Genomic DNA, 16,357 nt, shown 5'->3' with positions numbered 1-16,357 from the left:
GTTAAGAACAGTTTCAGGTTAAGTATGGACCTCTGGAACGAATTAAGTACTTAACCCGAGTTACCCCTGTATATGTTACTTTTATATATCCTGTACAGTATTTTGATTTTTCTCTCTGGAGAGCAGGGGCGGAACCGGGCTCAATGACCCAGTTTGGCTATATATGATACTTTTATATATCCTGTACAGTATTTCGATTTTTCTCTCTGGAGAGCAGGGGCGGAACCGGGCTCAATGACCCAGTTTGGCTATATATGTTACTTTTATATATCCTGTACAGTATTTTGATTTTTCTCTCTGGTTAGCAGGGGTGGAACCAGGCTCAGTGACCCAGACACAGTGGTACCTTGGGTTACAGATGCTTCAGGTTACAGACTCTTCTAACCCAGAAATAGTACCTCGGGTTACGAACTTTGCTTCAGGATGAGAACAGAAATCGGCCTCCGGCGGCGCAGCAGCAGCGGGAGGCCCCGTTAGCTAAAGTGGTGCTTCAGGTTAAGAACAGTTTCAGGTTATGTACGGACCTCTGGAACGAATTAAGTACTTAACCCGAGGTACCCCTGTATATGTTACTTTTATATATCCTATATTTTGATTTTGATTTTTTTCACATATTTTCTATTAAATGTTATGTTTTGTGTTTTAGAATATTCATTTAAACAACCTTAAAATATCAGTGACTTCCCCCCTTCTCTTTGCGTGGTACATTTTGCATAACATAAATCCCTGCATATTTCATATAAACCAAACCATTCAATATTCCATTATTACATCCATCAAAACTTATTTACACTGTTGAATTTATCTTAATACTGCCCACATTTTCAATGTACACTATTTCCCCTCATATATTCAATTAACATTTTCCAGTCTTTTTTAAACGTATGTTGTTCTTGTTCTCATATTCTATATGTTAGGTCCGCAAGCTGCGCATATTCCATCAGTTTAAGTTGCCATTCTTCTTTAGTTGGGACTTTGTTCGTTTTCCATTTTTGGGCTACCGCAGTGGCATACATAAATAACCTTGTTTGACACCTGGGAATTTCCGTCAGAATTATCCCCAACAGAAAGGACTCTGGGTTTTTGGGGGGAAGTACTTTCAAACATTTTTTTTTCAGTTCATTATAAATTATTTCCCAATACTCTTTTACCCTTTTACAGATCCACCACATATGATAGAACATACCCTCAGTCTCATTGCACCTCCAGCACTTACCTAATTCAGTCTTATACATCTTAGCAAGCCCACTTGGAGTTATATACCATCTGTGAATCATTTTCAGGTAGTTCTGCTCCAAGGAATAACAAACTGTAAACTTCAGATCGCTCTTCCAAAGCTTTTCCCAGAGATTAAATCTATATTATGTCCTTTATCTATTGCCCAGTGTGTCATAAAGGCTTTGAGAAGCTCGTCTTTTGTTTCCCAATGTAGTAACAGATTGTATATTTAGATTTTTCTGTCTGGAGAGCAGGGACAACCATATTCAAAGACCCAGTTTGACACACACACACACACACACACACACACACGTTTGCGTACCCCCACCTCAATGGTGCCCCACTGGAGGCTTCATTCGGGGCAAAAAAACCCTGGCTAACACACACACACACACACACACACACACGTAGCTATGGGTCGGCTGGGGAGATCACTTCACACAGGGGTTTGACTTAACTCCCCACCCTCCACCGACTCGCACCCTATTCTCTCTTGAGGCAGGTAGACACCAAAAACAATTACATTTATATGCCACCTATCTCCCCCCTCCCATTTCATCCTCACAACAACCCTGTGAGGTAGGTTAGGCCGAGAGACGTAAGTACTGGCCCACGGTCTCTTGGATTCGAACCCAAGTCATACTCTGAATCTGCAACCACACTGGCATAATTATTGTTATTGCTATTATTAGCACCCAGCATTAACATCGGAGTTCAATACTGAAAGCTGTTTAAAACAGCTTTAGAATAGCAAAAAAGAAGAACATTATAGTACATTGTGTTTATCCAGTTTTTGGTTTACTTGTTTTTGGTTTGCTTTTGTATTTATTACAGGGGTTAACGAAACAGGAATGTTGAATGTTGAACAGGCAAACTGTTCTGGCTTCCATATTGCCATAAGGGTGTAAAATGTCTGTTCTGTTAGTCACCTTTAATAAATATATGGTTTGAATGTTGAACTGCATGCTACCAGTTCCGGATCAAACTTGACTGAAATGCTGGTTGATGCTTTCATTACTTATCTGTCTAGTACATATTCTGTTTGTTATTTTGTAAACCACTTGGGAGACTGGGATATGTAAAAATATTAGATAAATAAATTAAGTTCTACAATCATGCATTTTAAAATAACTTAAAATAAGTTTAAAAACAATACAAACTAAAGAGAGGTCATTAAAAAGTGTTGTTTTAAAGCTTATTGCTGAAAGCCCTGCTATGAATTATTGTGGGCTTCTGACATTTTAGAGACCTCAGAAACTCTCCTACAGATCACACGGCCTTCTTTGGCATGTAAAGGCTTAAGTCAGACTTTCAAGGAAAACAACAGGGTGACAGGTGGAATTTGGGCAAGGAATGCTTCAAATGCCCATCACACATTGTTTTATTTCAGTCCGTTCTGATTAATCCCCGTGCTTTAATTCAGTGCTCATTTTAAAGGCACGTTTCATTAGCCTTATGTCCTCCGAATGTTTTTGGCTACACCACGCTGGTGAAGAGAAGGGAGGCTTTGTTTCTTGGTTTCAATTTGGGTGTTTTTGACTATATTTATGTTCTATTATGGCGTGTCCTATGTGGGACCAGTGTGCCCTGTGCTATTCCAGTGCCCTGTGCTATTGCAGAACGTTTGCCTTCTCTGAATCGCTTGGAGCACAGTGGAAAATGTGGATATTTTTTTTTTTAATGGCTGGAAGGTGGTTTAAGCAATGGCTGTTGTGAAAAATCTTTTAATTAGTAAACTAAATCAAACCTGAAACCTTCGAAAGTGTCAGGCTCTCCTTCATTGGAGATTTTTAAACAGAGGTTAGATGGCCCCTGAGTTGCAGGGGATTGGAGTCGATCCCCCTTTGGGGCCTTTCCAACTTTACAGTCCTATTATTCTGTAATTCAATGTCATTGACAGGGTATGGGGGGCTGCACCTGTTGAAATTTTATTAGATAAACCTGCACCCCTCCAGATATTTTGACTACAACTCCCACCAGTCCCATTTTGTGTTGTGAACCGCTCTGTGGTCTTCGGATGAAGGGCGGCGTACAGATTTAATAAATAACAATAATCCCAGTCGGTAACCAAAAGCATCCGAAGGGCATCAGATGGCTGAACTAAGTCATAGGAGTCCCATAAAAGGAATATAAAGACCTGATTCAGCATCGTGAGTCAGCCTGTTGCTGGATCATTCTGCAAAATCTCAAGCCGGATCTCTTTCCCCAACTTAGCTACATTTTTTTAAACAGGAAATGTTGGGGATGGGGAGAGAGCCCCGAGGACCAGAGAGGAGTGGACAAATTAGTTCCCTGGGTCCTGAGGTCTCCCCACCCATGTGTTACACAGTTCTAGAGGGGTGCCCACTTCTCTCCGTCAAGGAAATAACTCCTCTAAAGAGGAGGAAAGGGCTATTGTGAAAGGGGTAAGGTCCAGGTTTTCCTCAGATTTAATGGACCATCATACAAATTTCTCTTCTTCCTTTCCCCTTTTCAGGTTCACTTCTGACACCTGGCGTTGCAGCAGCCTGTTTGAACAATGGAGGCGGAAGATGAGATGGAAAAGATCAATATTGTCAGCGAAAACAACCAGGAGAGCGAGCCGGAAGATCAAGGGGCGGCGTTGCTGGGCACCCCAAAGAGCCTGCCCAGCACCTGGCAGCACAAGTGCGCCTCTTATGTCCTGGCCCTCCGCCCCTGGAGCTTCAGCGCTTCCCTCACCCCGGTGGCCCTAGGTAGCGCTCTCGCCTACCGCTCCCTGGGGACTTTGGACCCTGGGCTCCTGGTCGGCAGTGCAGTGACCGTCTTGGCCGTCCACGGGGCTGGGAACCTTGTGAACACCTACTACGACTTCTCCAAGGGGATCGATCACAAGAAGAGCGACGACCGGACCCTGGTGGACCGGATATTGGAGCCCCAGGACGTGGTCAGATTCGGGGTCTTCTTGTACACCCTCGGCTGCATATCTGCGGCCTGCCTCTATTGCCTCTCTACGCTCAAGCTGGAGCATCTAGCCCTGATCTACTTCGGAGGGCTCTCCAGCTCCTTTCTCTATACTGGAGGTAAGGAATCCTCACCAACACATGCAGACCTTTTCTTGTTGCAGAGCATCTTTCCCCAACCTGGGGCCCTCCAGGTGTGTGGGGCTCCCAAATCCCTGGGATGCGAGAGTCCAAAGCTTTTGAAGGGTACCAAACTTAAGGTGTAGGCTCTTTAAGAAGAGCTGTGCAATATCTGGTTTTCAACATCGTTATATATCACAAGCTAAACATGGTGATATACCGTTATATCACAATGTCTGAAATAAGGATGGAGCATTGGCTGGTTTCATGGTTTTTCCTGCATCGTGATTTTTGCTGGCATCTGTTTCTTTGATTCGCTGCCCCATGCATGAGGCAGGGGAGAGCTGAGCTGGCAGAGTTAACAGTAGCTGCAGAGATTGAGAGAAGCATTGGCTGGCTTCACAGTTTTCCTCACGTTGTGATTTTTACATAGCACACCCACCCACAATTCGTGATATATTGCCAGGTAAAAAGTTATGAAACCGATTTCACAATATGGACTTCAAACTGGTTTTGGACAATATATCAATATATCGCCCAGCCCTAGCCAGGTTCAGTAGCTGAGGCGACAGAGGTTCTGCGCCAGAATTCTGCAATTTAGGCTTAGGGCTGAGTGATAACTGGTTTTCAACATTGCGATATATCACCAACTAAACGTGAGATACCAATATAGTACTGTGACTGAAATAAGCATGGAGTTACGCAGAGGCATAGGCTTCACTGTTTTCCCTGCATTGTGATTTTTGCTGTGTTGATAATCTATGTTGCCTTATGCCAAAAAACTATCAATATAGGGCATTTTGCAAACATGTTTTAGAGAAGCATTATCCCTGTTACATCCCCAGCAGCTGGATGTCTTAGATAATCCTTTCATAAATGAGTGCAATGGAGTTCTCTCATTCTATGAGTCTTAATTTGAGGTCCAGAGACACCCTTGTTATAGAACTTAACACAATTGCTTGGTTGTGATTGAGATCCCCAATTCTTTTTTCCATTCCTCCGTTCATAATTGCATATCAAACTGGTTTGCTGCTAAGGAACATTTATATATGGTAATTGCGGGGTGGTGTTTTTGTTTGTTTGTATGTTTGTTACATAAGAGTTAATCGACTCTTTTAATATCTGGGGTCTCTGAGCCGCAGAAGGTCTTTTGTAGGCTTAAGACTTCCACCCTCCTGGTCTTCAGTTCATGGGTGATAAGACTGTCGGTGCTCACTAGCCACAATGGCTATTCTCTGCTTCCACTATTGAAGGCCACAGGCCTGCGAGCAACAGTTTCTAGGAATCAGCAGGGAGAGCACTGTTGCACATGGGTCTTGCTTGTGGCGTTCCCATGATGGGACCACCTGATTGGCCACCATGAGATCAGGTGGCTTTCGCCCTGATCCTGTCGGGCTCTCATTATGATAGTATTATTTATTGCATTTATATCCCTCTCCCCCCCCCCCCCAAGGAGCTCAAGGTGGTGCACGAGGTTCTTCTCATTTAATCCCCACAACCACTCTGTGAGTTAGGCTACGTTGAGAGAGGCAGTGCCTGGCCTGTGCTCACCCAAAGAGCTTAATGGCATGGGGAGGGGAGAAGGGAGGGGATTCGAACCCTGGCCCCAGCCTGCCGCTCTAACCGCTACAGCTTCGCTGCCTCCTCTGTCATTCTGTTCTGTCGTGACTGCAGGCATTGGCTTCAAGTACGTGGCACTGGGCGACGTGGTGATCCTCATCACCTTTGGGCCGCTGGCCGTGATGTTCGCCTACGCTGTGCAGGTGGGCTACCTGTCGGTCTCGCCCTTGCTCTACGCTGTCCCTCTGGCCCTGAGCACCGAGGCCATCCTGCACAGCAACAACACCCGGGACATGGAGTCGGACCGGCAGGCCGGCATCGTCACCCTGGCCATCCTCATTGGGCCGACGTTCTCCTACTTCCTGTACAACGCCCTCCTCTTCCTGCCCTACCTGGTCTTCTGCGTCCTGGCTACCCGCTACACCATCACGATGGCCCTCCCACTCCTCACAGTCCCCATGGCCTTCTCCCTGGAGAGGCAGTTCCGCAGCCAGAGCTTCGTCAAGCTCCCCCAAAGGACAGCCAAGCTCAACCTCTTGCTGGGACTCTTCTACGTCTTTGCCATCCTCTCGGCGCCCCCTGGGGCCCTTCCGAAGCTCTAGTGGGGGGGGGGCGAGTTCTGTGGAGGTGACCGTGGCTGGAAACTCCGGGTTCTCCCTTGAGAACTGGGTGCAGTGGAGGTTAAGGCGAGAGGGGCCGCTGCCCCACCAACTCCGGCTTGCATCCAGTCCAAGGTGGTTGTCCTGGCTGTCGGCTTCCTCCTCCTCCTTAGTCTCAGTAATCCCATTATAGAACTCAGTATGGAGGAAAAGGAAGGAGGATGGGGGCAAAACTGGGATTGGCTGGTTCTACCTGTCGTTCTCTCTGGCCCCACCTTCTTGGGGGCCTCTCTCTCTGCCTTCTGCCACACCTGTATCGGTGGGCACCAGCCTCCGCTGCCTGGGCAGTGCTTGTGGGGTTATTTTTTTCAGAGAACAAGAATAAGAGGTCTCTCAATTGAGCTTTTTAATTTTTTCTCTCTTAATGGTTTAGGTGGCCAGGCCGTGACCTGGAGTTGCAGCAGTCCTGCTCATGGGATCCCTCTGTAAAGATGCTGCAAAGTGTTTTCTTTTAACTGGGGTGGGGGTGGAAAGAGATATTAAAGCTTAACCCCCAATGTTTCATTTGTTCTCCCACCACTCCCCAAAAGTTGGAAAATAAATGTTTAAAGAAACTGTCCAGCTTTCTAGGGAAGGATGTGCCATACTTTGCAGAGGTAGTTGAAATTGAAAGTAAGCTGAGCAAGGAATTCAAGGAACCCTTTGCCAAGCAGATGTTGCTGAACTGCAACTCCCATCAGCCCCAGCCAGTGTGGTCCAATTGATGATGGGAGTTGTGGTCCATCAGCATCAGGTCATCAACAGGTTGCCCATTGCTGCATTAAAAGAACGCTGAGTTATGACGGACGTATCTGAGCGTGGTAGAGACACGTCAGGAGGTAGCTAGGGGGCAGAAAGGGCAACTGACAGTCCAAAAACTGTTGGACTCCCAACTCTTATCAGCCCAGCAAGGGCTGGGTAGTATCTGGTTCTCTCTCTCTCTTTCTCTCTCTCTCTCTCTCTCTCTCTCTCTCTCTCTCTCTCTCTTTCTCTCTCTCTCTCTCTCTCTCTCTCTCTCTCTCTCTCTCACACACACACACACAGAGAGACATATATAATTTTCAACAAAAATAACAAAAAAACCTGCACAATAACAAATACAAAGAAAAATATACACAAAAACAATATCAAATCCATAAAATGGAATTCCGTGACTTCCCTCTCCCCCCACCCCTGTTCCCCTAAATTTTCTTTTCAGCTGCATATCATTTTTACTCCAAATTATTTTTGGCGATACCTGTTTTTCAGCATCATATCACCAGCTAAACCTTGCGATATACTGAGATATCACAATGTCTGAAATAAGGATGGAGCTGTGTAAAGGCATTGGCTGGCTTCACAGTTTTCCCCACACTCTGATTTTTACATAACACACACATCATGATTTGCGATATATTGCCAGGTCAAAATTTATGAAACGGATCGCACGATATGGACTTCAAACTGGTTTTGGTATATCAATATATCGCCCAGCCCTAGTTGGAATTCAGTAACCGTTTGGATTCAGAACTGTTTGGGGAAGGCCAATTAAGCATATAACGGCATAGAAAACCAATGTTTAAATGCACAGCCTGAACCAAGAAAGAAGTGTCTTCCCCATCCTCTAGACATCCTCCTGTAGGTGGAACTCCGCCAAACCTCTCATCGGAATGAATTCCAGAGGACTGACAAGATGCCATGACACAGAAATCCTTGGTTCATTTTCTCTCCTCTCCAGAGAGATGGGTGCCAAGACGGATCTACCCTTTGGATCTTGACGATGATTATTAAATCCTCCATATAGTTCTATAATAGGCACCCTCCTTATTTAACAGGTACCCCACTTTAACCACTGCCAAAAAGCTCAAGGGACCAGTGGTGCTTGGAAGCCCAGGTGTTGACGGTTGGACAACCTGCTGTTTCTAATTTTAGTGATGTGCTGAGCCTATTGAGGTTGGTGGGGGCGGTCAGTAGGTTGGGTCTCTTGGGGATAGGGTCCCCGAAAGATCTTCCTCCCCTCTTTCCTGTTTGTTTCCTGGGAAGAGTTTGTTCTTGAAAAATAAAGCAAAACTTTTACTTGAAAGCCATAGACTGGGCGCCCTGTGGCCTAAGAAAAGTGTTGTTTGCCAGAAAGCTTGAAAGGTGAGCAGAAAGGGCGAATCTGGCCGCTTTGCCATGTATCCAGGTGATGAGACTTGAAACGGCAACCGGTTTTGTATTGAGGGTGGATCACAAACTGTCCTAAAAAAAAGAGAACCAGGGTCCCTTTTTCTTTTGTGCTCTCTGGTGGAGAAACGGCCCCTAAAAAACCAGGCTACAAAAATTTCTGGAGTGTTATGCTTCCTAATGGTGCTCGTTAGAGCTTCAGTTTAACAGCAGCTGAGTTCTCTCCCCGCACCCAATCCTTTTTACAGCACTCCCTAAAGGAAAGGCCGAGGGAACCTTGCAACCCCTTCCAGAAGTTTTTTGACTACATCTCCCATAAGCCCCAGCCAGATCAGGTACGATGGGAGCAACATCTGGAGGGCCACCCATTTCTCATCCCTGGACTAAAGGCCCCTGGGAGCTGGGAACACCAAAGAAAACTCCTTGTTGTGCCTCTGTATGAGTGGCTGCTCAGTTTGTTTGTTTTTTAATTACTGATTAAAGCAGGGATGGCTCACCTGTAGTCCATCCGGACTTGTTGGGACTCCCAATTCCCATCAGCCCCAATGGTCACGGATAGCGGGACTTGTAGTCCCACCAAATCTGGAGAACTGCAAATCTCCCATGCCCTGCCTGAAAGGAGGTGGCTGAAAGGAAAAAGGTGCACTTGGATTGTTCATGCCTGCAGACACCCAAAATATGTCAGCTGACAAGGGATGGTGAGGGGCCGCTGGCAGCCCGAAATGACGAATTTGCATTATTAGGAAATTTCGGGAGCGGTTAGTAGGTGATCTTCCATGTATGTTTGGAAAGCCACTGGTTTCTCGGCCTAGTGATGGCCTTTCCCTGGTGATGCGTTCACTTTAACAGCTACCAGAAGCAGATTGTGGGCGGTGTTTTGCAATGCTATTTTTCTAGAACTCACCTCATTCTCTTATACTGGCAATGGCACCCACCTGAGAGGGGCTGGAATATTCGTTCCAGCTGAAAAAAAGCCCTGGTGTTTAGGGTGGTTTGTTGCAGAACCATGCTGTGGCCCAATATGTCGAGGGCTTTCTCCTTCCATCTCTCCTCCTGCTGAAGGTTGTCCTTCCTTTCCTTTCCCTGCTCCTTGCTTACATTGCCCTATTTCATCAGTGGGTTCCCATCCCACGGATTCAGGGTTGGGCAGGCTGAGTCAAGTCTTCCTCCTACTGGGTCCCGCTGGCTCGCTCTTGTTCCAGAGCAGGAGGGCAGGTATGTCACAAATTCAGCCTGCCTCACCCTTGGCAAGAGGGATGGTGACTCCACGCGGGGAAGCTGTTAGCTGCCTGGAAGCCTCTGCGGTTTGGTTATCGTAACCAGAAGGGAGCTCCAACCAGGCTTGCTGGTTTTGCAGCAAACCAGCTCAGTTCACCCTGCTGTTATGAGTGCCATAATGGCTGGGGTTTCCACACTCCCTGTGTCAACACAAATTACGTGTATGAAGCAGAGGAATTATTTACGCCTCTGCTTTATGGGCCAACTGCACGGGATATTTTCTTCCTGGGTGTTTTCTACAGCTCTTCCGGTGCCGAGCTCATGCTGGGGCACATTGAATTTTTCAGCTTTCGAATTCCACATTTGTGCTAAAATGTTGTAGCATGACTTGGGAATTCAAAAGGTATTTTGGTTAAGTCAGTGTAATTTAGTTTTGCTTGGTAAACAAAGCGTGGGGGGAAACTGCATAGAAAAAATGGCAAATGATTGCTAAGTGCTTGCAGTTGAACCCGTCTCAGTTGCTAAAAGGCACTTCCAGCCACTGAGCCTCTGGTGACAGAGAAACACCCCCCAGACTGCAAACCTCCTCCTTCAGGGGCAGTGCAACCCCCATCCATGGTACACAGCTGATCAATTTCTCCGACACATGAGTGCCTCCAAGATTCAAGTTCAGCTTGTTTTCCCTCGTCCATTTCACCACTGCGTTCAGGCGGTGGATTAGGGACTGCAAAGCCTCTCCTGATTTCAGATCCTATGGAGAAATAGAGCTGAGTGTCATCAGCATACTGTTGACATTTTGCTCTGAAGCTGCCAGTGGCCACTCCCAGCTGCTTCATGCAGATATTAAGTAGCACTGGGAATAAGGCCGTCCACTGCAGCACCCCATAATGTAAAGGGAAAGGACCCCTGGATGGGTAAAGGTAAAGGGACCCCTGACCATTAGGTCCAGTCGTGACCGACTCTGGGTTTGCGGTGCTCATCTCGCTTTACTGGCCGAGGGAGCTGGTGTACAGCTTCCAGGTCATGTGGCCAGCATGACTAAGCCACTTCTGGCGAACCAGAGCAGCTCACGGAAACGCCGTTTACCTTCTCACCAGAGCGGTGCCTATTTATTTACTTGCACTTTTGATGTGCTTTCGAACTGCTAGGTTGGCAGGAGCAGGGACCGAGGTACGGGAGCTCACCCTGTCGCAGGGATTAGAACCACCAACCTTCTGATCGGCAAGTCCTAGGCTCTGTGGTTTAACCCACAGCGCCATCCGCATCCCCCTAGATGGTTATGCTCAGTCAAAGGCAACTATGGGGTTGTGGCACTCTTCAGGCCGAGGGAGCCAGTGTTTGTCCACAGACAGCTTTCCGGGTCATGTGGCCAGCAGGAATAAACTGCTTCTGGCACAACAGGACACTGTGACAGGGTCCTTTACCTTACCATATGCAACATCCTCTGGGGAGCACGCAGACATGCCAAGAGCTGATGCCCAGGGAGTTCAATCCTCTCTGGCCCAGGTGCGCGAGTGTTTTCTGCACATGGAACTCTTGCATGAACCCAAACCCTACCCATCGAATCCTCCCACCAGCTGGTGCAGGGTGAGTTCAATCCTGTTAGGTTCTGGGTGTTCAATCCTGCATGGTTTTCTCACACCCTCAAAGGCCACACCACCAGCTGCGTAGTGTTTAGTTTCCAAGAGATGGCGTTTCAAAGCACCCAAGCCTTGCCCCTTGATGAGGGATTCAATTTGCTAGCCTTCCTAGTGGAAGTACTAGTAGTGTCGCAGAAACCCCCCCCCCCAAATCATTCAGTTTGTACAAACTTCTCTCTCTCTCTCTCTCTCTCTCTCTCTCTCTCTCTCTCTCTCTCTCTCTCACACACACACACACACACACCCATGCGCTATGCTTCTGTTATAAATTCATAGAAAATCAGCCATACATCGGATTTGCACTGTTCCACTTTTATTTTACTCCATGAAGAAAGGACTACAAAATGGGGAAGGTTTGATACAGGGCAGCCATAATCTCTTGAGCATACCAGCACATACACAGGAGCCCTGCCCAGTTGCTATGCCAACCCTGATGGTCCCAGACAGAAGACCATCAAGATCACAAAGAACTTGCATGTGGGAGTGGATTCAGCACGGACTGGACAAAGGACAATAATCAGCTCTTCCCTCTGGGGGCAGGAAACTGCAAACTCCCCTCTGTCACCTGGAAAGTACTCATGGGGAGGGGGAAAGGGGGAACCAGCCAGGTGACAGGACACTCAGGTTACCACCGCAACTCCTCCCTCAACCCCTCCTTTCTGTGATGAAGGTGTGATGTATCTGAGGGGTGCTCTTAGGTTACACCCCTTCTGTGATGTATGTATGATGTTTCTGGGGGTGGTCTCGGGTGGCAATTTCAAAAGTCTTTATAAGGCCTTGCACACCATTTTTCTGGGTCCCTCCTCTCTCCTGCAAGTGAGGGGAGCACCCTGTTGCAACAGTTCAATAAAGGCCAAGCCTACAGGCTGCTCTTTTGCTCCAAGTAATCCTGGTTGGTGTCTTTGTTTTTGTCCAAGGGAACCCTCAGATTTTTCCGTTAACAGTAGTATCATCAAGAGTGTTGACCCATTGGAATTAATGGACCTAAGTTCGTAAGAACATAAGAAGAGCCTTCTTCCACAGTGGCCAGCCGGATACCTGTGGAAAACACACAAACAGGATCTGAGCACAAGAACACTTCCCCTTCCTGCCGTTTCCTGGAAATGGTATTCAGAAGCATCACTGCCATCAATAGTCCTCTCCTGCATGAATTTGTCCGATCCTTTTAAAGCCATCTAGGTTGGCAGCCATCCCTGCCTCCTGGGGAATCAAGTTCCAAACTTCCATCATGTACTGCATGAAGAAATAGTTCATTTTTATCTGTCCTGAGTCATCCAATGTTCAGCTAATGTTCTGTGAAAGAACGCCGCTTGCACAACTTTTAGGAAGCCCTCGCTATATAAATGTTGCCGGCTATTAAATCAGATTAAGGCAGGCTTAGAGGCTGTTCTGACAGCACAAGTAGGAGGACTATTAAAGGTGACTCTTGGGCTGAACCAGGTGAGTGAGGCATCTGTGCATGTGGGGCGTCAGGGTGAGAAAGCCAGAGAGGTACCTTTCACTCTTTCGTAACATCAGAACCCATAGGCATCCAGCGAGGCTGGATTCAGGATACACAAAAGGAAGGACTTCTTTACACACAGAGCATGGCTAAACTATGGAACTCACTGCCACAGGATTTAGTGATGGCCGCTAACTGGGATGGTTATAAGAAGGGAGTATAGAATGCACTTCGAGGCAGCAATGCTTCTGAATACCAGTTTCTTAAGAAACTACAGGAGGGGGAAACGCTCTTGTTCTCGGGCAGTTTTGCCCTCCCCCCATGTATTTTTTTGAGCCCCCTCCCTGGGTCCCTTCAATGTTCAAAGAGTGTGCATTTCCTCCCCCCTGACTCCTTGTGATGCCGTGTGTGCAACTTCAGGATGTTGTGTCGGGCCCCCTCCATCAACTAGAGAAGACGGCGCCTCTTATAGCACTTGGACCAATGAAGTCATAGAATTGTAGAGTTGGAAGGGACTCCGAGGGTCATCTAGTCCAACCCCATGCAATGCAGGGTTCAAATGACCAGAAAGGAGATTCCGACCAAACATCAGAAAGGACCTCCTGGTATTAAGAGCTGTTCGACAGCAGAACAAACTCACTTGGAAGGTGGTGGACTCGCCTTCATTGGAGGTATCTAAGCAAAGGTTGGGTGGCCATTTATCAGGGATTCTTTAGCTGTGGTTTCTGCGTTGCTGGGGGTTGGACTAGATGACCCTGGGGGTACCTTACAACTCTAGGATACTACTATCCATGTTCCGCTGCCTGTGATGAATTTTTGATCACACTATAGCAGCAGTTCTCAACCTGTGGGTCCCCAGATGTTGTTGGACTACAACTCCCATCATCCCTGACCACTGGTCATGCTGGCTAGGAATGATGGGAGTTGTAGTCCAACAACATCTGGGGACCCACAGGTTGAGAAACACTGCATTATAGGAAGAAGTGATGAGCAAAGCCTGACTACTCGCCTTCTTTGGCGATCCTTCAAAGCCAAGTAAGATTGTCTTCCACAAACACGGTTTTAACAGTGAGTCCATATGTGACCGTGGAGTCCATTTCTGGATCCACACGTCCTTCCACAGTGGGGACATAGGTTTCTGGGTGGGAGTTGATCATGGTGAGGGTTTGCCAAGCGTGCCTTCCTCTTAGCACGTTTCTCCCTTTCGTCCTGAGTTTGAGCGTCTTCAAAGCCCATGACACCTTTGGTAAAGGCTGTTCTCCAACTGGAGCACTCACAAGCCAGTGTTTCCCAGTTGTCAGTGTTTATCCTACACTTTTTTAGATTTGCCTGGAGAGAGTCTTTAAACCTCTCTTGTTGACCACCAGTATTACGCTTTCCATTTTAAAGTTGGGAATAGAGTAGTTGCTTTGGAAGACGATAATCAGGCATCCACACAACATGACCAGTCCAACAAAGTTGATGTTGAAGAATCATCGCTTTGACACTGGCAATCTTTGCTTCTTCCAGTAAACGGGCATTAGTTTGCCTGTCTTCCCGGGTGATGTGTAAAAATTTTCAGGGACACTCAGCTATGCCTCTGGGTATCCTGCAGGTGGTAGCATTTCACCACTTACCTGAGACTTAGTTGGTTTTTTCAGATTGCAATTCAGTTTCTCGGGGAGACTCACTGCTCTGTGCAGCAGGTTCAGTCTGTGGCATCTCTGGCTAAGGCTGGGCAAGACCCTTGCTTGAAACCACTGAGAGTTACGGCTGGTCAGTGGAGACAATACTGAGTGGGGCATCTGGCCCAACCCGCTGCAATGCAGATATCAGAGCTAAAGGATCCTGGACAGATAGCCATCCAATGTCTGTTTTGAAACCTCCAATGAAGGAGAGGTCACCATCCGAGGAAGCCCATTCCGCTGTCAAACAGCTCCTTCACTGGAGGTTTTTTTAACAGAAGTTGGATGGCTATGTGTCAGGAATTCTTTGCTTGCGACACCTGAAATTCAGGGGTTGAGCTAGACTAAAGGTAAAGGGACCCCTGACCATTAGGTCCAGCCATGACTGACTCTGGGGTTGTGGCGCTCATCTCGCTTTATTGGCCGAGGGAGCCGGCGTACAACTTCCGGGTCGTGTGGCCAGCACGACTAAGCCGCTTCTGGCGAACCAGAGCAGTGAACGGAAACGCCATTTATCTCCCCGCCGGAGTGGTACCTATTTATCTACTTGCACTTTGACGTGCTTTTGAACTGCTAGGTTGGCAGGAGCAGGGACTGAGCAACGGGAACTCACCCCGTTGCAGGGATTCGAACCGCCGACCTTCTGATCGGTAAGTCCTAGGCTCTGTGGTTTAACCCACAGCGCCGCCCGTGTCCCTAGAGCTAGACTAGGCATAGGCAAACTCGGCCCTCCAGATGTTTTTGGCCTACAACTCCCATGATCCCTAGCTAGCAGAACCAGTGGTCACGGATGATTGTGGTCCCAAAACATCTGGAGGGCCGAGTTTGCCTATACCTGAGCTAGATGACCCCTGGGGTCTTTTTCAACTTGACAGTTCTATGATTTTATTATTCTATGTGCCCCCACCCCCCAAATCATGAGCGTAGCAAAAATATGAATCCATTTCGAACGTGTCTGCTGGTTCAGGCCAGTGTTTTGAGCAAGGTCATGGAAGATGATTCATCTGGTTTGTATTGGAGCCAGAGTCCTCTCTTATCTCTCTCCGCTGCCCTCCCCCTCTTGTCAAGTCTTTCCTTAAAGAGCTAATTTATCCGGGGCGAGCAAATGTGTGGAACATCTCAGCTGTACAGTGCACCAGGGAGACTTCTTCTCTCGGAAATAATGGTTGGGGAAATTGCATGTAATTGAAAAGCCTTAATGACATTAGTGTAATGAGGAGGACCGGTGGCTCGAGAAGATAAAAAGCCCTGGCTTGGCTGCTTTGCTGCCCTCATTCCAGGCCTTCTCGCCTGGGAAAGAGAGAGGACGGAGGTTTAGGAGCACACAAAAAGATGCAGAAAGGCAGTTTGGCGTAGTGGTTGGGATGAAGAAACCTGGGAGACCTGGGTTCATATCCTGACTCGGCCATAAAGCCATAATGACCGTGGGCCAGTGTCTCCACCTATCAGGGGTGTTGTGAGGGTAAAATGGGGTTCAGGATGAGGAGAAGCATGTATACCACCTTGAGGGCAAAGTGAGATAAATGTAATAAATAAAATAAATGAAGATGGCTTGAGTGAATCAAACTAGGCACCCACACCTTAATTTTCAAAGTTGGGACGGGTGGGGGAAGGAGGATCTGGAGGAAGGACTGGTCTGTTTTGTTGGGTCCCAAGCAGAATCAGAACCCAGAATTCCCTAGGAGAAGGCCACCTTACTGTTGTAATATAAAGTTACTGACGCACACTTGTGTGTATGAAAGGGTTAACTTTGCAAGTGAGTGTAGCTTAGCAGGCTCTTGGCAGGCTCTGC

The 16,357-nt window shown here is 47.3% G+C and overlaps 1 protein-coding gene and 1 long non-coding RNA gene across 5 annotated transcripts in view; one reads left to right on the top strand and one right to left on the bottom strand.

Moving 5' to 3' along the window:
• The window catches only part of UBIAD1 (UbiA prenyltransferase domain containing 1), a 9,502-nt gene extending 983 nt beyond the window's left edge, over window positions 1-8,519 (top strand). For 3 of the 4 annotated variants that reach the window (XM_083750296.1, XM_083750297.1, XM_083750298.1), the window contains exons 2-3: window positions 3,695-4,259; window positions 5,934-7,032. In XM_083750296.1, coding sequence (XP_083606422.1) covers window positions 3,737-4,259; window positions 5,934-6,421 — 1,011 coding nt within the window. In that variant the 5' untranslated portion in view covers window positions 3,695-3,736 and the 3' untranslated portion in view covers window positions 6,422-7,032. Of the gene's footprint in view, window positions 1-3,694; window positions 4,260-5,933 lie in introns of all 4 variants that reach the window. The other variant, XM_083750299.1, reaches the window with a different exon arrangement.
• Window positions 6,855-14,984, bottom strand: LOC310849771. The gene is made up of 2 exons (XR_014567077.1): window positions 11,705-14,984; window positions 6,855-11,645 (listed from the first exon to the last, which is right to left on the bottom strand). It is a non-coding gene; the product is annotated as an uncharacterized lncRNA (long non-coding RNA).
• Between the last annotated feature and the right edge of the window lie 1,373 nt (window positions 14,985-16,357).

Source organism: Podarcis gaigeae (assembly GCF_964106915.1).
Source record: "Podarcis gaigeae genome assembly, chromosome: 8".
Classification (NCBI taxonomy): Eukaryota; Metazoa; Chordata; class Lepidosauria; order Squamata; family Lacertidae; genus Podarcis; species Podarcis gaigeae.
This window is presented reverse-complemented; position numbering and strand designations above follow the sequence as displayed.